Source organism: Nematolebias whitei, chromosome 10 (assembly GCF_014905685.2).
Source record: "Nematolebias whitei isolate Nwh7 chromosome 10, NemWhi1, whole genome shotgun sequence".
In the NCBI taxonomy this organism is placed as follows: domain Eukaryota; kingdom Metazoa; phylum Chordata; class Actinopteri; order Cyprinodontiformes; family Rivulidae; genus Nematolebias; species Nematolebias whitei.
In genome coordinates this window covers 5,640,609-5,664,882 of record NC_056507.1, presented here as the reverse complement: position 1 = coordinate 5,664,882, position 24,274 = coordinate 5,640,609, and the positions used below count along the sequence as shown (strand labels likewise).

The window sequence follows — 24,274 nt, the reverse complement described above, 5'->3', positions numbered from 1 at the left end:
TCCCAGTTACAGTCCACAATCATTCCATAACTCTCTTGTAAATGAGTCCTCGAGGCTCAATGGGATTAACCTTCATAGGTTGAATGAATTCCAGTTCAACTTTGGCATGCAAAAGAAAATAATTATTCTTCTGCTGTGAATAATGCATACTCCACACACTGTGTGCAGTTATGAAAAACCATCTTAAATTTCTACCTTTAAAGAATAAACAGAAAACGACAAAGTGAGAACTTGAAAGTTTGTTTGCTATCAACAAAGACTGTCAAACATCAAAAACTACGGACTATAGAGAAACAAATATTCTGTGTGTAAATGTTGCGTGGAGGCTGAGTGCTGAAATAACTGCTGAAATTATTATGTTGAAAGAAGCTAACAGGTAAAAAATAAAAATAAATAAGCAGAACATTAACTAAAAGCTAAATGTATAAACTAGCCGAAGCAGCAAAGTGGCAGCTAAAAGTAGCAAAAGCTTAGGGGAAAATATAGCTAAATGCCTGCTGAAAGTTTCTAAACACTTGCCAAAATAAAAAATCAACTAAAATTAGCAAAAGTACTAGAATTGTAGCTACAAAACTGAATTAGTATAAAAAGACAAAAACAGAGCAATTATACTGAGGACAATTTTAAAGGAAGTAAAGTTTTTGAAACAACAGTTAATAAAGTCAAAGCACCCAACATGTAACACATTGAGTGTATAAACTGCTAACATTTCGGAAGCGTATAAAAAGACACAAAGGTCCAAAATAAAAAGCAAAACACATTGACATCATTGGAATTGGATATTTATTTTTATTTCAAAGTGCTGAATTTACCATGCGTACTTGAAGTACTCATCGGAACGCGAACCAGCAGAGGGCGTGACCAGGAAGTGACGTCACCGCCCCCTCCTTATACGGAGGCACGGTCCTTGCCGCTCTTCGGGCGCTTGGAGGTTAAACTAGCTTGTCGTTTTCCGAGCAAACTTCGGGAACTTCTCGTGGTGACAGCGCCCTGCGGAGCTCAGCATGGGCACCGTCCATGCCAGGGTAAGAACGCTGCCCGAAGAGTTAGCTGTGGTGACTTTGACCTCTCTGGGCTCCGTGTGGACGGTGGCAGAGTTAAATGACAGGACGGCGACGAAAGGCCCGACGAGAATGTGTTCGTTCATGAACATGCTCAGACATTCAGCCATCAAACTAATGTTGCGGTTACTGAAGTGAACGAACATGAAGTCTTCATGCTCATAATGACTAATGTAGAGTCTTCCTTCACGGTACCTGGCTCACACAGGTTGTACCCACCACACCGAATGTATGACTAAAACTTAATGTACTTTAGTTTGTGCTTTATTTTTCAAAACTTGGTGAATTTGAACCAATACGTACTTTGGTATATGCACACGTTGAATACCTTCCTTTTCTCTCCCAGCATAACTCCCCCATGTCAGCAATGTGTCATTGTGCTTGGCTCTGGTTTTGAGTGTGTTCTTCAGCCAGATGGTCCAGTGTTGTAGTCTGGCCAAGAACTACATCTAATTTCATTCAACATCTTGTTCAGGCAAACACTACTTGCAATTCTAATCTAGTGTTTTTCACATTTTGTTTTTGTAGAGCCTCGACCCTCTGCCCATGCGCGGGCCAGAGTTGGGAATTCAAGCCGATGACATTGAAGCGTTGGAGATTGAGCCGGAGCCCAAGCAAGAAGTTCTTGAAAACAAAGACGTGAGAATGACGGACACACTCTCACTATGACTGCGTTCTTAAGGCTTCCACGGGTCCGCGCGGAAACTGTGCGCTCTGTCCGCAGACGGTTGAGACTTCGTACTCGAGCGTACACCCTGATGGGCTGCAGTCAGATCCGCAGGCGAGGGGCGTTTACCTTCAGGACAAATTGAATTTGCTGACACGCCTACTGGATTGATTGACAGGTCGCTAAAAAAACAAAACGAGAGGTGGCAGCGATGTTCTGTGTTTGTTTGTTGTTAATAGAAAGTTCTAAAAAATATTTAAAAAAAAACAGGGAGCGCTGGCCCTGCAGCCCACACATCAGACCAGCCCACCAGAAAATCTCCTGACGCTCCCGCAGCCCTGGTTTTATTCTCTCGTAACAAATTCCTTCATTTCTCACCATTTCAGTCATGGCGTCAACGGACGAGGAAGAAGGGCGTGCTCGCCTCTTGGAAAGAAAAACAAAAGAAAAGGCCAGATCAGGGATGAAGAAGGGGAATTGAATACATCGTACGTCGCATACAAAACAGTCCGTCACCGGGCAGTTTATTGTGCCACACCAATTACGCAGTCGTAAAAATCGTTCGTTGCACGGGCATGCCCTGCGGGCGTCTGCTTCGAGACTAATCCGGTATGTGCACGGAGGTCCGCCCGACTATGTGGGAGCCTTTAGAAATCATGCGAGCCGCAATCGTTTTTATTCATGACTCCCTCACAGTTGTTTTTATGGTTTAAATGCTCGTTGTATTTCCTTTTAGGTTGTTGTTCAACAAGTTCACATAGATGGACTCGGGAGAACTAAGGAAGACTTTCTGACTTATGAAATTGCAGAAGTTTTCCGGGCAAAAAGCTTGATTGATGTAAGTACATGCTAATTAGACTACTTTTTAATGCCGTCTCAATGTGAACTTGTTTGTACCGTGACTTGCATTAACACTTTTTCCACTTTATTATGCAGGTGATGCGAAAGTCCCACGAAGCTCGTCAGAGGCTGCTGCGTCTCGGTATCTTCAGAAGGGTTGAAGTCGTTATCGACACATGTCGAGGTACATGTACAGGAAAATACCTCTGTGAGAAGATTTGTTTATACATCAGCTTTGTTCACAACTTCATTGCTTGTTTTGTGTCCGTGTGTGTTTTCTTGTGTCTGAAGGTGAAGACGCTCTTCCCAACGGGCTTGACGTGACGTTTGAGGTCACTGAGCTGAGACGTTTGACGGGCAACTACAACACTATGGTTGGAAACAACGAAGGAAGCATGGTTAGTGCTTTCAAGGGTTCGTTCCTTGAATGTGCTGTTTTCTTGACATTTTCTCAATAAATAAAACCTTTTTAATTCAGTTTATTCATATAGCGTTATTCGCGCCAAAAGTCATCTCGGGGCACTCTGCAAAAATGGAACAATCCCATTAAATTACTGCACATGCAGTTAATCTTGAAAAGTCTAGATTCAAGTTTATAATTACATATTACCATGAAATTCATCCATCCATCCATTTTCTTTACCCGTTTATTCCATTTTGGGTCACGGGGGTCGCTGGTGCCCATGTCCAACAATCACTGTGCGAGGGGCGGGGTACACCCTGGACGGGTCGCAAGTCCATCACAGGGCCACATAGAGACAAACAACCATTCACTTTCTCACTCACACCTAGGGACAATTTAGAGTTACCAATCAGCCTAACATGCATGTTTTTGGTCTGTGGGAGGAAACCGGAGTACCCGGAGAAAACCCACGCATGCACGGAGAGAACATGCAAACTCCACCCAGAAAGGCCCCCGGACCGGGGTTTGAACCAGGGACCTGCTCGCTGAGAGGCAGCAGCTCTACCAGTTGCGCCACCATGCTGCCATGAAATTCAATATATTACAAACTATAGGCAAACCAACAGATCATGTCGATCTGACAAAATTGTCATAAAACCCTCGAGCTCTGTTGCTCGTTCGTCTACCATTAAAAATTTAAAAGTTAAACTCCCTAAACATGACAAATGAAAAACTGGTACTTGAGTTTAACAGTCTGTTTAGTATTTTTCTCAAGCAGCTGTCCCCCTCGGTTCAGTACAGTAGATTTATGTTGCACAGCTGAAACTTTTATATTTTTTTTCTACTGTTCGTTTCTCATCCCGGGTGCTCTTGATGCTGGTGTCCATTTCCAACAATCTTTTCATTAATTAACTGTGCGCTCGGACTCTAATTGTGCTGAACACAATTTATCTGTAAGGTCCAGAGACCTCATGTACCAAGACTTGCATGGATATTGTTTTCTCCATTTAATATTTTTCTTTCAAGAAGTGTTTTACAAGTTTTATGTTTAACAAAAATACATTTTGCATTTGATATGCTCATTTCCTCTGGTTTCTGCTTAAACTTTATTTTAGGTTCTTGGTCTGAAGTCACCCAATGTGTTTGGTCGAGCAGAAAAACTGACATTCCAGTTCTCTTATGGCACCAAAGAAACATCCTACGGTCTTTCCTTCTTTAAACCTCAACCAGGACACTTTGAACGCAAGTAAGTTTTAAACCGGTTCATAAAACTAAGCTGAGGTTAAAACACTTGTCTTGAAGAGCCATGACCCTGATAGGAACGCTGTAGAAAATCTTTTATTATGAGTGAATTGAAAAGTACTTTTCTTGGTTGTCATACCATAAATGAGTGTTTCTGTTTACAGAGGGGATGTTTTATTTTTAATTTTAATGATGATCATTTTACCGCTCTCACGAATTTAAGTGCTTTATTGGACGTACATCATAACGCAACAAACTTGTACTATATTGAAGGAGTGCCATTTTTAAAGCAGTTTATGGATCTATCAAAGCAAGGTCCTCTCTTTTCACTTGCAGTGTGTCCGTCAACGTGTACAAAGTAGCAGGTCAGTTTCCATGGAGCTCGCTGAGGGAGACGGATCGAGGCGTCTCTACAGAACTGAGCGTAAGCACTTCGTGTTTTAATTATTTTCTTCTTTTGGTGCAGTTAAGAATAATGTTTGTAAGGAAAATGCCATTTTCTTGTTTGCTTGTGGTCGAAGTGAACCGACAATTTTGTCTTTGTTTTTACTGTAAATTAAAATCATGATAAAGACTCTCAAGAGGAGGGATCAAAATATTCTGTTATGCAACATAATGACTATCTAACCTAGAGTTTGTAGGAAATGTTTTTTGTCAATGTGATTAAACTTTATAATGGAAGAAACATTGTTCTTCCTGTGTGGTAAAGGAACAACCGTCTGCTGTATGCTAACGTACGGCGTGTGATCGGCAATAAAACAAAAATCAAAACATTGTTTTGTGTTAAACAGTTCCCTTTGTGGAAGACCAACCAAACCCTGAAGTGGGAAGGCGTGTGGAGAGAACTGGGCTGCCTGGGGAACACGGCCTCTTTTGCCATTCGTCAGGAGAGCGGCCATTCCCTCAAATCCTCCCTTTCGGTATTTGTCCTTTTGTTTATGCTCAATTTTACTGTGAGGCTCAAAACTGTTGTGCAGTTTTATAAAAGCCTCTGTCAGAAGGTTTTCAGTGCCCGGTTTAACTATTTTTTTGCTCAACAATTTCCAGTAAAATGTCTTTGTGGCAAGTGGCATATTTGAAACGTCAAGACGAACGTTGAAAGAAGTTTCAAAAGACACCTATTAAAAAAAATAAACCAATACAGTTTTGACTGGTGTGCGTGTTGTTTTTCAGCATGCTATGGTCATTGACACCAGGAACTCCTCCATCTTTCCCAGGAGAGGTGGATTATTGAAGATCCATCAGGTTTTTTTTTTTTTTTTTAAATAAGGCACCTTTTCAAACACTGCATAAAAAAAAAATGCTTGAATTATTATTAATTATTATTATTTATCGGATTTGTTTTTACCCATTAATGTTTGTTTTTGTAGGAACTTGCTGGTTACACTGGGGGTGATGCCAGTTTCCTGAAAGAGGACTTTGAGATCCAGCTCAACAAAACTCTCGTCTGGGACTCTGTAAGGATTAGTATTTAACATCTCACCCATTTATCAAACTGAGCCATTTAAAAAAAATAAGACCATTTTAAGTCTGATACTGAGCCAGTAGCGTGGTTTGAGGACATTAAATTATTAACATTAACTTTAGTCACACATAAGTACACAACCACATGCACACAGAGCCACATCACACTCCAGTCCCCTCTCCATGTAGTTTATATCTTGTCAGGTATGTTTGTCCATTTTTCCTCACCAGCTTAGAACAACCAAGGGTGCACATTTGGGTGAAAACACACATTAAAAACATTACTATTATAAAATTACTTGTTGCTGTTGCATCTGCTCCCCTCGTTGCACGGCAAAAGCTGGTGGACGATTGATTTTCACTAAATAAATGTTTCCTCAGTCATGTGACTTTAAATTATTATTTTTTTGCATTGTTGTTGGATTAATTGGGATTTGTGAGTGAGAATGAACTTATAGTTGCATTTGTTTAAATTATGGTTAAACCAAGTATACTTGAAAGAACTGTTCAGCCTAGTGGGAGGAGCTAAAGATTAACTGCCTGACAATGAGCCGGCAGAGAGAGAAGGTGGTTACAGAGTGTGGGAATTATTGTATCAAACTTGCAATGAAGGCAAGTGTTTTACCCTTTTGGAAGACGAAATAAATACGGGGGATGATCTGAAGATATGCCAGAGAACACTTTCATTCAGCTTCAAGAAAGTGCTTGTGTGGTAAAGAACCCCGTGACATTTAAATGCAACTATTGTTAAAGAACGTCGTAATTGTGTAATGCCGTGTACACAAGACACACTAATATTTGTCACAAAGCAAACCATTTTTGTCTGTCACTAAGGATTCTAAGCACAAGTCCAAATTATTACGATCTTGTTTCTTTTCAGGTCCTGTCTGCGTCATTGTGGGGAGGCCTGCTTTTACCCATTGGTGACAAATCAACTTCTATAGCAGACAGGTACAGAGACATGTGACATTTGGACAAATCGTTTATGCCACTCGGTAAAACGGATTTCCGACAAACTTAAGACGGTGTTTGTACAAGTTTTGTATTAGAAAATGAAAGGCGCACGCTTTTATACGTATGTTTATATCATGTGGACGGAGGATGGATTCAGTTGACGTCAATGATGCTTCAGCGACAGATTCTCTTGATCTGAATCTCAAGTCAGAATTACTTAATCCTTGTTACTTTAAAAAAGTATTTATCACCTTCTGCTAAAAGGAGAAAGTGAAGAAAATTGGAAGTACCTCTACAACAGAATGACTATTGGCGTTGACCACATTCAAGATGGCTGCCACAGCTGTCACTGTTGTGCTACTGATAGCCGCTATTTACTGTCGTACAAGTTTTGGCCTAACTCGCATCGTACTTTAGTTTTCTTTAATCTACAAATACAGTTTGAATAAAGAATACTTCTGCCTAGTGTACAAAAGGTGATTTGCACACAAAAAAACAACCTTCAAGCATGAACTTACTGACTATAAATTCATAGTTGACAACATGGTCTTTCATCATTTTTTAATTGTATGGCTCACCGAATATTTGCAGTCACAAAAATTGCACATGAAGGTAGAAATGATAGAAGCCTAATTATTCTGTCTTTGACCTTTTTATAGGTTCTACCTTGGTGGGCCCACCAGTATCAGGGGATTCAGTATGTACAGTATGGGTCCACAAAGTGACGGTAAGCTGTGACCTTCAGCAAGCTGCTCAGGGATCTGCCTGGATTTGGGTGTTTTCTGGGAAGACCTTCACGTTGATTATATTGTCATGACAGGAGATTACCTGGGAGGTGAGGCTTACTGGGCTGGAGGTCTCCACCTCTACACACCTCTACCCTTTAGACCAGGCAGGGGAGGCTTTGGTGACCTCTTCAGAACCCACTTCTTCCTCAATGCCGGAAATCTTTGCAACCTCAACTATGGTGAGCAGTTGTGAACAGAAAGATGCCACTTAGAGCTTTTATTGCTGTTTTACTGATGCACCATAAAGCTGCTGTGGATGAGTGGTTAGAGGGGTCGTCCTCCAATGGGAGAGTTGGGGGTTTGATTTCACCAGCAGTCACATGTTGAAGTGTCCCTGGGCAAGACAGTGAAACCCTCATTGCATCCGATGTGTGTCCTATCGGTGTATGAACGTGATCTTAAAGCACTTTAGTCTCTATAGAAGGATTTGTACTACCGGTATTATCTTTGTGGAGATGTAGTAGAGTGCTGTATGATTGTGTGTGTGTGTGTGTGTGTGGAGGTAAATGAGGGCACAGATTGTGTTGTAAAGCACTTTGAGTATCTTGATTAGATAGAAAGGTGTTATACAAGTACAGTTCATTTACCATTTTATTTACATAAATTACTCAAATCTAATATGTGGAACAGGTCAGTCTGACTTTTATTGTTTAATTTAATCTCACTTTACTGTGTCGGGTCCTCCTTTCTGACGTGTTTGTTTTAACTCAGGTGAAGGACCTCAAGCACATTTGAAGAAACTTGCAGAATGCATCCGCTGGTCGTATGGACTGGGCATTGTGCTGCGTTTGGGGAACATTGCCAGGCTGGAACTGAACTACTGCATTCCCATGGGAGTCCAGAATGGAGACAGGTACAAATCTAACATTATGGATTTTAAGGGGGGGGGGGGGGGGGGGTGTCAGAAAGAATGACAAACTATGGAACTAGCTCTACTAAATCCAAATGTCACATTAACATGGATGGAATATTAAAAACTTGTGAGGTCATAAAAAATAATAAAGTATTATGATTAAAGCTAATATAATTTGAATTGCACTTTTTATTATTAGGCAGGATAGAGAGGAGCTGCGGTAGTTTGGTGATCGGTGTTGCGGTCTTGTAATCCTGAGGCTGCAGGTTTGAACCCAGGTTGCGTCAGGAAGGGCATCCGGCATAAATCAGTTGCCAAATCTTTGCAAGTTTTCTCACTGTGGCGACTTCTGCAGAAGAAAAGGGTTGAAAGCAAAACGACAGTTCTTAGACTAGTCAGAGTGCTAGTCAAAATGTTTAATCTACTGATTCAAACCAAACTGATAGATGTTTGCAAACTTTTGACAAGTACCTTTATTTTAATATGATTTTAATGGTATATGTTGATTCTTTGCTTGATTTGATTTAATTTTTGTAAATATTGCCTCCTTTCCTTTCAGGATATGTGATGGTTTCCAGTTTGGAGCAGGAATCCGATTCTTGTGAAGCCACATCATTTTATTTTATTGGAAGAGGATATTTGATTGTACAGAATTGTTGTCAGAAAACTTGGTTCAATAAAAGTGCTTTACCTGGCTTTCTATTGTATTGCTTCTTTTTTTTAGTGTTTGTTGTGAAATGTTGGTTTAGTGCTTTCACAAGGTAAAGTTATTAGACAGCACAGGAAAATATTTTCATTTATGCTGACGATACTCAATAAAATCTTTTATTCTTCATTAAAACTAAATAACTCGATCAATTAATTAGATTGCAAGCATATCTTAAAGACATAAAAACCTGAATGACACTTTAATTTTCTGCTCTGAAACTCTAGCTAGCACGTGTCTGTGGTGTGATTGTTTAGTTTATGTTCTTGGTTTTAATTTTCTACATCGCCTTACAGCCTGGCTCTTTTTTTTTTTTTTTTTTACATTTTCTTTTAAATTCCATTTTATTTTCACTTGTTAAAAAAAATCTCAATTTGTACTCATCCTTTATGATTGTCTATTGTTGTCTACTGTTGTCATCACTCTGTTAAAATCAGGTCTCTCTTGTAAGGTTCAAGGTTCTTTGTCATACACGCCACGTGGTACATGAGGTGGAATGAGATTGTGTACACAGGGTCCCAGTTACATCCAACAAAAGTACAAAACGTACAAGAAAAACGGTAATAAGATCTAAGATATGAACTAAGAAAAACATTAAAAAATATGCTAAGCACTATAGTATAAAAACAATACGCCAAACAGCAGCACGGACATGAGTCTGTGAGCAGATGAGCACGCATGATCACATCAACATGAAACAGATCAGCAGCTAAATGAAACGGATCAGCAGCAACATGATGTTATTTTTCACAGTGATTATTCTGGTTAGAGATTCATGAGTAACGGCCTCAGGGTAGAAGCTGTTCCTCAGTCTAGTGGTTCTACACTTAATGCTCCTCAACCTCCTTCCTGAGGGGAGCAGGGCAAAAAGTGTGTATGCTGGGTGAGTGGGGTCCTTCATGATGCAGGTGTATGGGATCAGATTTAAGCAAAAAGGTCCACAAGCATGTTATGCTCCACGCGCACACATTAAATCCACCACGCACGTATATTACACTTCACGCACGCATTGAACCTCCCGTGCGAGCACAGTTCAGTGACCACGAGTTTCAGCTGCCTGTGCTCTCGGTGTATCAGTCTGCTCGCTCGTTGATCTACTGCTGCACGCTTGTATGAAACATTGGGACCAAGTGTAGAAAAAAAAGGATGGAAATGTTAACCTTCATATGATTGGTCACTTAATGTGCGCGCATGGAGCATAACACGTGCTCGTGGTAGCCCTTTTGGCATAAATCTGATCCCGTAGTCTGGGTTTCTCCTTTTCACCTGATGGCTGGCTGTGTTTGGGTTTCTTCTCTGCTTTCAGGAAGGTCCAGTTAGGATATTCACATTGCTCCAGGGCCTGATCTTGTGTGGGATTTCTCCTTTTCAGATGTTATTGCAAGTATCACTCAGCATGAGTGAATAGCAAGCAGCCACCACTAATGATTGGTTGTTAGGCTGATGTTCCTCACTTTGCATGTGAACTAGTTTTGGCTGTCACCAACAGACTGGTTGACCCACTATGAGAAGGTGAATTTAAAAAAAGTTCAAGACAAAAAACAACTAGACTATTTGTAACAGAAGACGTTTCGCTTCTCATCCGAGGAGCTTTCAAGAAGCGGAACATCTTCTGTTACAAGTCCAGTTGTTTTTTGTCTTGAACATTTTTGTCCTGAGAATCTTCACCAGCCTATGAGAAGGTGCTTTTTATAAGAGTTTGCAGCTCCTCAAACTGAAGAAGTCTTTTTTTTTTTTTTTGATAAAAGATGAAACGTTTCAACAAAGAAGAATCCGTCCAGAGGAACTGACTTAACCTTGTTAGATTTATCTACCTGGATTATTGAGCATGCATCAGGATATAAATCTTATTGTTTTGAGCTTAGCCAGACTTTAAAAACAAATGTTCGGTGGCGTAAAGTTTACAATAGGTGTATTTTCCCTCATATGTTTACAGGTCGAGCATGATTACGTATGTGCAGTATTTTAATATGCCTAAAAAGTTTACAGACTGGCAACCAAATTTAAAAAAAAAAAAAAAAACCACTTGTGTTGTGAATATTAAAAAAAATTAACAGCTAAATATTTAATCATCTTAATACATACCTGAACATGTAGGTACAGTATAGTTAACTTGAATAGCAACATACTTGTGGAATGTGTTGAATGTACAGGCTTTGCATAGTTTACACTTCTTACGTAATAAATGTAACTGCGCATCAATTTAGCGCACACTGTTGTCACGTGCTCCTTGATACGCCTCACGATTCGTTCAACTTGCACATGCGCATTGCACAGTGTTCCCTAGCATCGTAGCTGTAGAACATTGCGGGAAAACGAACAGAAGGGGGGGTTCATTCACTGTATCTCGAATTTTCATATTTGTGTCCCATTAGCGCACAACACAGTACCTAATATCACGGAGTATTTTGTTCTGTTATCGGCCAAAGCTGTGCAGTGGCGACCCGAGAAGGGCTTTTCTTGTGTTCTTTCATCCTGAGCGGCGGGGAATTGGACACACGCTGATGGCGGTCACCATCGAGGATCTTTATCGAAACTACGGGATCCTTGCTGATGCTAAAGACAACTTGAGCCAGGTAAGGAACAAACGGCTTATTAGTTTGAATATAAAACGTTATTGTTCATCTCATAATAGTATTGTAATATACTTAGCGGTGTTGTATTTTATTGTGTTATGGGTTAGCTACAACCGTGGCCATGCTAATGCTAGCTTCTCTGGCGACCATAACAGTCAACATTTAAACGTATCTAATGAGTTTTTGTCTTTTTCTGAAGTAAAGGAGGCTCTATTTAAGGCTTATCGTTATATTTAATCATCATTGCTGCGTTTCATATCTTATGTTACATATAAAATTTACACATTAAAGTTAAAATTAACTGCATAAAGTGCTGTCCTAACAAAAATTAGCCTAACATTGATTTTGGTTGGCAAGTCATTTTACACATAATCAGATCTATAAAAACAAGACGCTAGATTTAATAATCTATTTATTTGTTATAGTCCGATTGTTGTTTGACATTAGTAATTTAAAGATGTACACATTTTAATCATGCTGTATTATAAAAAGTTAAACACTGAGGTTGTAACTTGCATATTTTTATTTTTATTTACACTCTCTGAGACATTTAAATAAATCTGTTCTCAGTAACGTAGTTGTGTGGTTTTACAGTAAAAAAGTGCTACAAAATACAAATTATTAATATACAAGATCCAGTATTGCCTTTTAATTAAATATTTGCTTTTTAACAGTTGTATGTCCCTTTTATTCTTCAGCATAAAGATGCGTATCAAGTGATTTTAGATGGGGTGAAGGGTGGTGCCAAGGAAAAGCGACTGGCAGCACAGTTTATTCCTAAATTTTTCAGCAGCTTTCCAGAGTTGGCCGATGCAGCCATTAATGCCCAGCTCGATCTCTGTGAGGATGAAGATGTGTCTGTAAGTACCAAACGAAACAGTTTCTTAAACATCGTCTTCATTACTGCAACTTGCCTTCGTTCGATTCTTTACGCTCAGTTTATGGGTTCTAGTTTCATTCCTTCGTAAAAGTATGTCTTGTGTGTTTGTGTCCAGATCCGCCGACAAGCCATCAAAGAGTTACCCCGGTTTGCAACTGTCGATAACATCTTCAGAGTTGCAGATATCCTGACCCAGCTCCTTCAAACAGGTGCCAGACTATTTTGAGTCGCACACATTCTTCAGTGCGTCAGAGTGGAGTCTTGAGCAGTAGTAGTAATCTGTATGATTGTGCTTCTAGATGATACAGCAGAGTTCAACCAAGTGAATGCAGCTCTACTTTCTATATTCAAACTGGATGCTAAAGGTAAGTTTTGTTTTATTCTTTTTGCTAGTGGGGCTCGATAGTGGTTTTGTTGTTGTTAAATTAATTGCTGAATAGCTTAACCCCACAATGTCATCTCTCTCATAACCTGATTAGAAAATGTAAAAAAAATTTACTATATTCTCATCTGTTTTTGTCTTTGTCCTGCAGGTACCCTTGGAGGTCTCTTCTCTCAGATTATTCAAGGGGAGGACGTTGTGCGAGAAAGAGCCATCAAGTTTCTATCCTCCAAACTGAAGACGCTACCAGAGGATGTCATGTCAAAGGAGGTGGAAGAGTTTGTCTTTGCAGAAACAAAGAAGGTTTGTAAATAGCGTCAGTTGATCAATACAGCGATATTTAATCATTGATTAAACATAGACGTTTCACTAATGATTAGAGCGTTCAAACACAAAAGAGTCCCTGTTGATTAAAGTTAATCTTACTCGCTGGCTCCTCAGGTGATGGAGGATGTGACAGGAGAGGAGTTTGTGCTTTTGATGCGTGTGGTGTCTGGTCTGCGAGTGCTGCAGTCGGTCAATGGGCGGCAGCAGCTCGTAGAGTTGGTGGTGGATCAAGCTGACCTGGAACAAGCCCTCAATCCAGCAGACCCAGATGCTGTGGACCGCCTCCTGCAGTGCACACGTCAAGCCTTACCGTTGTTTTCTGTGAGTATCCCTAAAACCTCTCAACTCAAATAACCTTTAAAAAAATGTTTTTATTGTGCTGTTGTGATGAAGAATTAGTCGTTCTGCCACTGCTCTCAAGGTGTGTTTGCATTCTTGCAAGATTTTGAGAATTTTAGAAACTTATTGATGGTAAAATAAAGAAAAACAATGTTGTATTTACCAAATGAACACAATTTGTACTTGATGTTGCTGTTTTCATCTTAATTTACCGGTACGCTTTAATCAAAGGTGTCTTGTTTTGTAGAAAAATGTCCATTCCACTCGATTTGTAACGTACTTCTGTGAACACGTCCTGCCCAACCTCAGCACCCTGACAAGTCCTGTGGCAGAACTGGACATTCAGCTGGAGGTGAGTTTATCATTTTACCCTCCATAACTGATTTGTAAGTTTTTGCCACTGAAGTGAAACAACAGTTCAAGACTGGAAGAAAAAAAAAGCGTCATATTTGTTAGTAGATAATGATAGATACATTTCTGTGTCAGTAAATAAATTTGCCCCGAGTTGAATTTTTTTGGTTTATATTATAATGTCTACGTTTTCTGGTTTATGCCTGCAGTTCTATTTTGTTTTGGTATTTATTTAGTATTTTAAAGTCCACATGTTGTAGGTATTAAACAGGAAGACTCGGTTATATGTAGCCATTATGCTTGTGTTGTTTTTATCAGCACAATAAATCACCAGTTAATCAGCCTCTGACAAATATCAAGCAATATTTGTCTTGGATCATTTGATAAGTGACTTAATATTAACAAATATTACTATTACGCATGTGAATTTCACTTACTGTACTTGTTAATAAAAGCTCATGATGTAAGTATCACTGATCTCACATTCAGGATTGTAATATCCCAAAAGGACAAGAGGCCTGTTTATGTTGTCGGGACGAGAAAAAAAACAATGAAGACTTTCAATTTGAGCAATTTGTGGTATTATAGGTGCAAAGTAATGTTCCAGAAAAGTGTCAGTTTGCAATCTGCTTTTAATTTGTTCATTCTCACTGCAAACATTGTCATTTCACAAACCAAAGGGTTTAAGGTTTTTGTTTCCTAATGAAAACCAAATTGACTCCAGGATCTCTTGTGTATTGCTCCCCCCGTTTATTTTTATCCATGTAATTCTTGCTCCAAATCAGCACTCGAGCACTGTAGCTGACAAGTAAGACGACATTAATTTAATAAAAGAGAGAGAGGGGGGGCTGTTATCTGCTCTTGATTCATTCCGCCTAAATCAACACGGTTGTTGAATGTGACCGCTGGTGTTGGGGCGAGAACTCCTCTAACGTTTGACATTTTGTAAGAAGTTGTAAAATCAAAGTCGGCGTGGCAACCACCTGTTAAGTGCTAGCCAGCTGCATGTTAATGGTCGGTGCTATGCAGCACTGTTTCTCATTAGCAGTACACATCACAGAGTGTTTGGACCTGTGTGTTGGTGTTGGCAGGTGCTGAAGCTGCTGGCTGAGATGAGTCCGTTCTGTGGAGACATGGAGAAGCTTGAGGCTAATCTCAGCATTATGTTTACCAAGCTTCTGGTAAGAATACTTTTACTGTTGTCCAGTTTGTTTAAAATAAATCATTACCTTAAATCAAACAATGTTTGAGTAGTATTTAACATACAAACAAAGTTGTCATGTTTTGATTGTTTATTTGTAGGAGTTCATGCCCTTGCCACCAGAAGAAGGGGAGAATGGCGAGAGCTCGGCAAACGAGGAGCCCAAGCTTCAGTTCAGTTACGTCGAGTGTCTCATCTTCAGCTTCCACCAGCTGGGCAAGAAGCTCCCCGACTTCCTCGTTGATAAAGTGGACGCTGAGCGCCTGAAAGACTTCAAGATCAGGTAAGTGAGATGCAAACTAAACGAACGCTGATATTCAATTCTCTGATGCGAGTTCTCCGAGGGTGAAGAGCTAAGTGGTTCTGGAAATCCAACAAGGCTAAAATAGTTGTGACGAGGATTCCCTAAAGCTGACAGCTGTAGAAGTTTTTCTGTTTTTAGCTGCTGTTGTCATCATGTAAGAACGACCATCATAAGAGAAGCACAAAACACTCGATCGAACTTGTTTCCTCCATAAGAGGACTACTTATTGTGCGCACAGCTTCCTGTAAGTGAAGGCGTGTCTCGTTGTTTTTTATGCCAAAGTGTTAACCTAACGTCATCTTATGATGAGAAGGGACACTTGTAACTTTTGGTGAAACCTTAAAGTATTGAGTTGAAGACGTAAATCCAATTATGACTTTTTTGCTTGTACAGTTTTGCCAAATCTGTTGGCGCCTGTAGAGTGTGTTGAGAATTGTTCCGTCACTTTCACGTCAGACTTTAACTCTATATCTGTACGCTTGACTGAGTTATAGCCGTTCTTTGTGGTTGCAGAAGCTGATTAGCCGTAACGACTATATTTAATAGGGACGACTCAAAATAATCATTGCTTTCGTTCTAAACGTTTCATTAAATCCCATCCAATAGTTGAGATATTTTGCTAACATACGGCATTGCCTTAACAGTTAATTCCACAAAGTTGCGAAGACCTAAGAGTGCATATTGCGACTTGCATTTAGCGAGCAGTTTTAGCACAGAATTTGCAAATTGGTCGAACTATGGCCAAATTTATGTTGCTGAACCTTGATTAGTCATGGCGGCCATCTTGAATTGGCGACTCAGAAATCTAATCGATTATAGATGTACACCTAATGATTACTTTTTGAAAAATTTGTGTTCATCCTGTCATCATTTTTGATGTTTGAATCCATATTAATGCGTAACCAAAAACTCACCGTAGAACTCCTGTTAATAGTTTTTGTTGTTTTACAAAAAAAAATGTAGATTTCAGTGCAGAAAAGCTTCTGGGGAAGATTTCAGTTTATTAAGTTATTTTCTCAGGATTCATTGTGAGATTCGTTTAGAGCATAAGGTACGAGAGTGCATATGTTTTACTGGTCATTTCTAGGATTTTTTCTGACAAATAAACAACTGTTTGTTTGTTTATTTTTTTTAAACAGGTTACAGTATTTTGCCCGCGGCCTGCAGGTTTACATCAGACAACTGCGAGTAGCTCTGCAAGGAAAGACGGGAGACGCTCTGAAGACGGATGAAGTAAGGACTTTCTGCTGATTTTTACTTAAACTAAAAACTTTGTCTTTGACATGTCGTTAAAAGAAGCATTCAAAATGAGTCAGGGATGGAAAAAAAGGAACGTTCTGCTGTAGAATAACTTGAAGTTCAACAGTTTTGTTGTTTTGTCAGAACAAGATCAAAGTGGTGGCCCTTAAGATCACAAACAACATCAATGTGCTCATCAAGGTAAAGTTTTCTTAAAGAAAGTGAAGCAAAACAATGAAATGTTTTTGTACGTTTGTTTTCTGGCTCAGTTTTTTTTAATGAAGTTAAACTGATACATTATGTGGATGTTTGTCCACCTCGTGTCCAGAAGCAAATGAACGTTTTGCAGAACATAACTCGAAGGAGCAGCCATGGTTTGGTTCTTAATTGTTACTTTTCCGTCAGGATCTCTTCCACAACCCTCCATCATACAAGAGCACCGTTACTCTGTCCTGGAAACCCGTCCAGAAGCCGGAGGCTGTAGCGTAAGTCCACTTCAGAGAGGAAGGCTTTGATTTATTGCCCTTCTTGTTCATCTTATTCGCTTTTGTTTTTAGGGCGAAGCGTCTTTCAAGTGAAGAAATGGGATCTGGGGGAAGCGCCAAAAAACAGATCGCCCCTTTGCCTCGGCGGGACGCACGGCAAATTTACAACCCCCCCAGTGGCAAGTACAGTGCCTCTATTGGCAACTTTGGTGAGGAATGCAGGGTGGCACTCCCCTCATAGTGTTATGCACGTTTTTTTTTTTAATCTTCACTTTTAGTGGGCGTTTCAGGCGACGAGAGCACATGGGACATGAGTCGTTGTGAGTTTGGAGTTTAAATAGATACAGTTCCAGTCTAATGTTTAAACGTTTTAAACTAAACTACATGCATACTACCATATTTTTCAGCCTATAAGTCACGGTTTTTGCATAAGTTGCGTGCCCTGCGACTCATACGCTGAAGCGACATATTTATGGATTTTTTTCTCATATTTATAAACCAATTTTTGGCTGAGATACGAGCGTTTTCATTCATTCTCACTGAACACTACCATTTTCAGCTGCCAGATAGTACTCGAGTCATGTGGCATGCCGTTGTGTCATGTAATCGCAACCGTCAAATCAGCTTCATTTTGTTGCATCGGAGAAATGCAGTTAATTTAACCAATGAAGTGCATTTATTAAGGAGTTCAACTGAGACAAACATTTACTATAATGTTGAGCAAACAAATAGATGCGACATATACGGCAAAGCAACATATTTGTTTTTTTCCCACTTTATTAGACATATTTGGACTGATGTGACGTGTACGGCGGAAAATACGGTAATGCTGACTGTAACTAAAGTTTAACTTCGTCTTAAATGTTAATGTGTTTGGAGCCTCGTCGTCATAGTGCAGACGTGCAACCTGCACGCGTGACCAAACTCCGAGTCCAAGAGAGAGACGGACGAACCGCCGCAGGAGCACACAGCCTGTTTGTTTCTCTAAGAACATCGCAGCCTATTTTAGGGCACGGCCTGCAAAACTGTATTAAGATAAGATGGAACTTTATTGATCCCACGGGAGATTGTGCCAGAGTTTCAGTACAAAGGAACAGACACAAGGAATCACACGAGAGATATAAAAATAACAGCAATTATCTTCTTGAACAGGTCAGGTGCAGACAGAAACATGAAACTGTTAAAACGGTGTTTTCTATCCCTACACATTATTGTGTTTCCCACGTTACACCCACCTCGACTAGTTTGCACACCATGGCTGCCGTGCCACATTTCCGATTTATTAATCTATTGGATTATTTCATTATTGTGGTTTTTAGACGTAGACCTTTCTCTCAGGTTTTTCTGTCAGGAGAGCCGTCTTGTAGTTGTCAAAAACGGCTGCTGGCGCTCTTGGGTTTGCAGCACTGGTGATTGCAAGCATCTGTGACGGGACAGGAAACTGAGCGTCCCCATGAACATTTCAAGACGTTTTGGAGACCTCCTTACAAATGTTGTTCACCAGTTAGAAGCAACTACATAGAAACTGACTTGAAGAAAGACCGAACGTTCCTAAAAATGTGGGGTTTATTTTCTGTGCAGCTGTCAAATGTTGATTGCAGCTGTTTGATAACGAGTCACTGGGTGCTCAAAAGCTTCAGAGCAGCGCTGCAGTCGGACACCTCAGGGCATGTTCAAGGCGCTCTGTTGCTCTGGACTGTGCTTGATATGCCAAGAGTTTTTTTTTTTTTTTTTTTTAAAGAAGTACATCTAAAGATGCAAGCTAATTTAGATTTTTTTTTAATTGTCTTAGGTGGGGGGGAAAGGAAATCCCTGAAATTGCCCGGTAAATTAATTAGCGTGTTTTTGTTTGTAACGAAGCGGTCGCAAATCTGTTTTTATACGTTTTCACAACAGAACAAGTCTTGAAAGACGGAGGAGAGGCAGCTCGGCTATGAATTAAGTTTAAAATAAAATGTTTATACTGATTTGTTTCTCCATTTTGTCTCTCCAGAGCAGCGCGGCGGCTTTCGGGGCGGCCGAGGACGAGGCTTCGGAGCCAGAGGCAGCAGGAGCCGGGGCCGAGTCTACTGAGTGTACGCTTTGCTCTTTAACTGCATCACATCAGGATCTTTTCCTCGCAGCACAGACCAGTTCGCATCTTCTGTATTTTTTTTTTTTAAGGGTTCACTTTCTCGAGGTTTGGTTTTTAGTTTGGGTGGGGAGGGCAGGGGTTGTTTTCCTGTTGTCTGAAGCTCCGGCTCCGACTTTTTTTACTCACCATGTCGATATTTACTCCCTTTATTCCTCTTAGCCAAGGTGATAGTAAATCCAAATGTGTTGTTTTTTTTGTTGTTGTTTGTTTTCATCAAACCTTTAAGCGTATATTTTTGTGAAACAAGACTGCCAAGTTGTGATTAATTTTGTTAGATACTTGTCAGAAAAATAAATGAAGATCGTCTTGTCTTGCGACATGTCGGTAAATGCATCCATTTCTTTTTATTTAATCTTGTTTTTGTTTGAGCTTAATTTGAATTGGCTGACAGCTACTTTGTAATAATTATTGATGCCGTTTCATTGGATTTTTATCATAAACTTGTATGGAATACGATCCACTGACTGATTTCCTTCCTAAATCACAAATTTTGTCTTTGATGCCAAAATTTCTTCGCGGTTTCTGATTTTCACACTTCCGGGTTGCAAAAGCATTAACCTCCCATGGTGTTCCCTCTACTTTGCTGCCTTTCAACCAGGAATGCAAATGGATTTTCTGTTTATTTTTAAGTAATAAACATGGGAAAATCCTCCAAAAATAATGACTTTAAACAGGAGTGGAAAGGTTTATTGTTTAATATTTAAAACATAAAAAGCTGTAAAATGTTGTGTACCTTATTTTCCGGTGTATATGTTGCACCTTTTTGTCTAATTTTCATACACTACGACTTGTACGTTATGTTTTTCTCCCATATTTATAACCCAATTTTTGGCTGAGATCTGACGATTTCATTCATTCTGACATGGAAAATATTGAACACTACCATTTTCAGCCACTAGAGGGCCCTCGACCAATGTGGCAAGCCAAGTGTCTCATTAATAGGTAAAAGTGGCTATTAATGAGACACTTGGCTTGCCATACAGCCCACCTTGAGTAAACATCAATTCTGCTGCAGCTGAATTGATCATCAAAGTGCATTTATTAAGGAAAAGTTAGACTGAGACACACCTTTACTATAAGGTCGAGCAAACAGATAATTGTTTTTAAGTGTTAATCTTGTTCTCCAGTCACGTGCACGCTCCCGCGGTCACCTGGCCCACGTTTCTGGGTTGTCAACGGTGACGCATAATAGATACGACTTATATGGTGAAACTATGTATTTATGTATTTTTTCCCCTTTTATTAGCCATATTTGGACTGATGTGACGTACGATGGAAAATACGGTACATATTATTTTATCCTTATGCTTTAAAGTCTCAACAAATACCTCCAGAAGTCACATGGGTAGTGTTCAGCAGGATCCACCTGTGGGCAATAAGTGTCGGATGGTTTCAGTAAATGTACACCAGTTTACTAATTGTAAGTGTTGGTTTCAGTAAATGTACACCAGTTCACTAATTGTACGTGTTGGTCTACCGCCCAATAATAGACATTAAGACGAAGGAACTCCACACAGGTCAAAGACAAACCTCTGGAGAAATATACAGCTACGGGTTAGAATTAAATATTTCTGAACCCTAATTATCCCATGGAGCTTTATTAAATCTGTTACTATACGTTGTACATGATGGAGCAGTGGTTTGAGCTGTTCCTTCAAAGGACAAAAGTTGCTGATTTGATTCCTGGCTGCACTGCACGTCAACCCTGAGCACACACAGGTTTTCTCTGGGTACTCTAGATTTCCCAGACCAAAGGCGTGCATGTTGGGCTCATTGGTAACTAAATTGACCCCAGGTGTGTGTCCCTGTGATGGGCATGCAACCGGTCCAGGATCTACCTGCCTCACACAGTGACTGCTGGTGGAGATAGGTGCCTGTGACCTGGAAAGAAGCGGATAAAGAAGATGGATAGAAAAATGTGGACAAACTGCTGGGAGACATTCATCCACCTAAACTCGTACTGGGTATGGAAGGTATTAATCAGAAACATATAGTCTAACATGACCTTGGTGGAGCTGGGCAACTTTTCTGCAGAGGTGGTAGCATCTGTTCATACAACCACTATAAGCTGCACAAATTAAAAAAAAGATTTGAAATGTGGCACAATGGTTGAGTACAGCATATCTGGAGAAAACCTACCACCGCTCGGCGTGCTGAGAATACCATCCCTGCACCACGCATGGTGGTGGCAGCATCATACTGTGGGGTGTCCCTCTTCAGCAGAGACGAGCAGGACCCATCCAACCTGCAGGAGCTGCAGCAGTCTGGTTATGAAGGATGGAGAGAAGTTCTGGGGCTTCGATGTGCCACGCTTGTGGAGACGGACCTACAGAGACGATGCTGTAACTGACGCAAAGGGTGGTGACGTTCACCGTAGGCATGCACCTTTTTATGATTGTTGAAATGATTTAAATCAAGTTCATCTCAAGCACTTTGAATGGGTCCACTATCATTTAAATTTTACGTTGTACAGTAATAATCAGAAACAAGGCCATGCGACGCAAACGTTTGCATTCCTTTGTATCAACGTCTCTCTTCCCTCTTTCTGTTCAACCTCTTGTTTCTGTTCCTCGCCGGATGAAGGTTACTTTAGCTCACAATTTGCCATCCCCATGTTACCACACAGGGTCCTGTATGAATCCGTTAGTGTTCCCCTTTCCTGTCTACAGATAGTGTGTGAATTGGTAAATACGAGAATCAGGCCCTCAATTATTGAAAGAGCTATAAATAGCTCCTGTCTTGTTCACGGCTTGTTTCTTTCTCACACAGCCAGGTGGTGGAGCCTTCAGTTCTCTGAGGAACATTCTGACAGTACACGAACACCTGAATGATTTAACACAAGCAAAGACTTAGTTTTAGTCAAAGAACAAAAAAAAAATCAAATGTTGCCTCAACACAAGCATCGTTCTCAATCTTTGATGCACATACAGTATATTTGCATTTTACTGATCATCAAATTATTATAAATAGCATTTTAACGGTTGTAATTTGAAAATACATTCAAATGACTGTTTGCAGCAACCTGCAGCACAACTCAGTGTTACAATGAATGAAGAGAAGAGACAGGATCCAAGAAAAGGAAGTAGAGAACACGCAGCCAGCTCTGAGGGAGCAACAGGTCTTCATGTAAACACGCGTGTGATGGTGTGTAGGTGGAGACTGCAGAGAGGAGGAAGGTGAGAGGGGGCACCGAGCTTTCTAATTGGACTGCAGCAGCCGTTTGCAGCGAGGAGACTCTTATAACAAAAGCTTGAAAGTTTGTGAAGATTTTATAATTTTCTATTTTTCTTCATAAATACGACCTAAAACATCAGATTGTCACACAAGTTCTAAAAGTAGCTAAAGAAAACCAAATGAGACAAAAAAAATATTATACTTGGTCATTTATTTATTGAGGAAAATGATCCAGTATCACTGATCTGTAAAGTATGTGAACCTCTAAGATGATCAGTTCGTTTGAAGGTGAAATTAGAGCCAGGTGTTTTCAATCAATGGGATGATGATCAGGTGTGAGTGGGCACCCTGTTTGATTTAAAGAACAGGATCTATCAAAGTCTGCTCTTCACGTTTGTGGAAGTGGATCATGGCAGGAACGAAGAAGATTTCGGAGGAGCTCAGAAAAACAGTTGCCGATGCTCATCAGATGGAAAAGGTTACAAAGCCATGTCTGAAGAGTTTGGACTCCACCAATCCACAGTCAGACAGATGCTGCACAAATGGAAGAAATTACCCTCCCCAGGAGTGGTGGACCAACAAAGATCACTCCGAGAGCAAAGTGTGGAATAGTGGGCGAGGTCACGAAGGACCCCGGGGTAACTTCTAAGCAACTGAAGGCCTCTCCTACATTAATGTTCATGAGTCCACCATCAGGAGAACTCTGATAAAATTTCCTTAGAAATATAACTTAAAATATATAAATATAAATGTTTTTGTCATATGCACCACATGGTACATGTAGTGGAACAAAATTGTGTACACAGGGTTCCAGGATATGAAACAAGAAAAGCATTAACTAGAAATACGCTAAGCACAAGTAGTATAAAAACAAAAAGCCGAACAGCAGCACAAATGTGAGTCCGCGCGAGCAGACGAGCACGAACAAACGCAGCTTCACGATGTGATTTTTTTTTTTCTCATAGTGATTATTCTGGTTAGAGATTCACGAGTCCAACAGACTGAGGGTAGAAGCTGTTCCTCAGTCTAGTGGTTCTACACTTTATGCTCCTCAACCTCCTGCATGAGGGGAGCGGGGCAAAAAAGTGTGTGTGCTGGGTGAGTGGGGTCCTTCATGATGCAGGTGGCCCTCTTCCTGCATCTGGAGGTGTAGATATGCATCTGTGATGGTGGGGAGACTGACTCCAACATCTTCTGTGCAGCCTTCACCACTCTCTGCAAAGCTTTTCTTTCTGCAGCTGTGCAGCCTCCATGCCACACGTTGATGCTGGAGCACAGGATGCTCTCCACTGCACACCTGGAGAAGGAGGTGAGGACTGAGCTTCCCAGTCCAGCTCGTCCCAGCCGCCTGAGGAAGTAGAGTCTCTGATGTGGTATGAATGTTTCTGTCCAGTGCCCTGAGATGACCTCTGTTGTGACTTGGCACTATGCAAGTAAACTGAATTGAATTTAACAACAATATGGTGCGCATGGCCGGGTTAGAAAGCCAACAAATACTTATTACTACTGTTCATGCTAGGTCAGGTTGGGTCATGTTGCTCCGACTTTCTGACTCAGAATTCCGACATCAGGGTGAGTTCCAGTCGAAATTCTAACTTCCAGTACAACTGGAGTGCAGTTTTGTACATGCAATATAGAAAACAACCCAAAACAAAACCTGTAAGTGAAGTTATTCATTATAAATATTCTGGGCTTATCGACAATGTAAAGCTTTTGAATAGACAAATCGTATGAATTTGTATATGCATTTTTTAAACATCTTAATAATTATTATTATTACCCGCCACTAAATGCAATAATGTTTTTTTTTGTTTTTTTTATCTTGTATGGGTTTTTTTGGTTGTTGATCTGATCTGTTAGCAAAATATGTTATGAACCAGTGGACAGATTTTAATTAAACTTTC

At 40.2% G+C, this 24,274-nt stretch overlaps 2 protein-coding genes across 2 annotated transcripts; both read left to right on the top strand.

Annotated features, from left to right (window-relative positions):
• The first annotated feature begins 876 nt into the window (after positions 1 to 876).
• samm50 (SAMM50 sorting and assembly machinery component) lies at positions 877 to 8,962 on the top strand. The gene is made up of 15 exons (XM_037682552.1): positions 877 to 1,025; positions 1,590 to 1,700; positions 2,465 to 2,566; positions 2,665 to 2,752; positions 2,860 to 2,966; positions 4,087 to 4,217; positions 4,550 to 4,637; positions 5,005 to 5,133; positions 5,387 to 5,458; positions 5,584 to 5,670; positions 6,558 to 6,628; positions 7,291 to 7,358; positions 7,452 to 7,598; positions 8,131 to 8,272; positions 8,832 to 8,962. The coding sequence occupies exons 1-15, from the start codon at positions 1,005 to 1,007 to the stop codon at positions 8,875 to 8,877; spliced, it is 1,410 nt and encodes a 469-aa protein (XP_037538480.1). The 5' UTR covers positions 877 to 1,004; the 3' UTR covers positions 8,878 to 8,962.
• A 2,295-nt stretch (positions 8,963 to 11,257) lies between these two features.
• Positions 11,258 to 19,237, top strand: api5 (apoptosis inhibitor 5). Its single transcript, XM_037682551.1, has 14 exons — positions 11,258 to 11,554; positions 12,253 to 12,414; positions 12,550 to 12,643; positions 12,734 to 12,799; positions 12,968 to 13,119; positions 13,258 to 13,464; positions 13,730 to 13,834; positions 14,925 to 15,014; positions 15,136 to 15,317; positions 16,478 to 16,571; positions 16,722 to 16,778; positions 16,983 to 17,062; positions 17,135 to 17,271; positions 19,056 to 19,237. The coding sequence occupies exons 1-14, from the start codon at positions 11,483 to 11,485 to the stop codon at positions 19,133 to 19,135; spliced, it is 1,578 nt and encodes a 525-aa protein (XP_037538479.1). The 5' UTR covers positions 11,258 to 11,482; the 3' UTR covers positions 19,136 to 19,237.
• Positions 19,238 to 24,274: the final 5,037 nt, after the last annotated feature.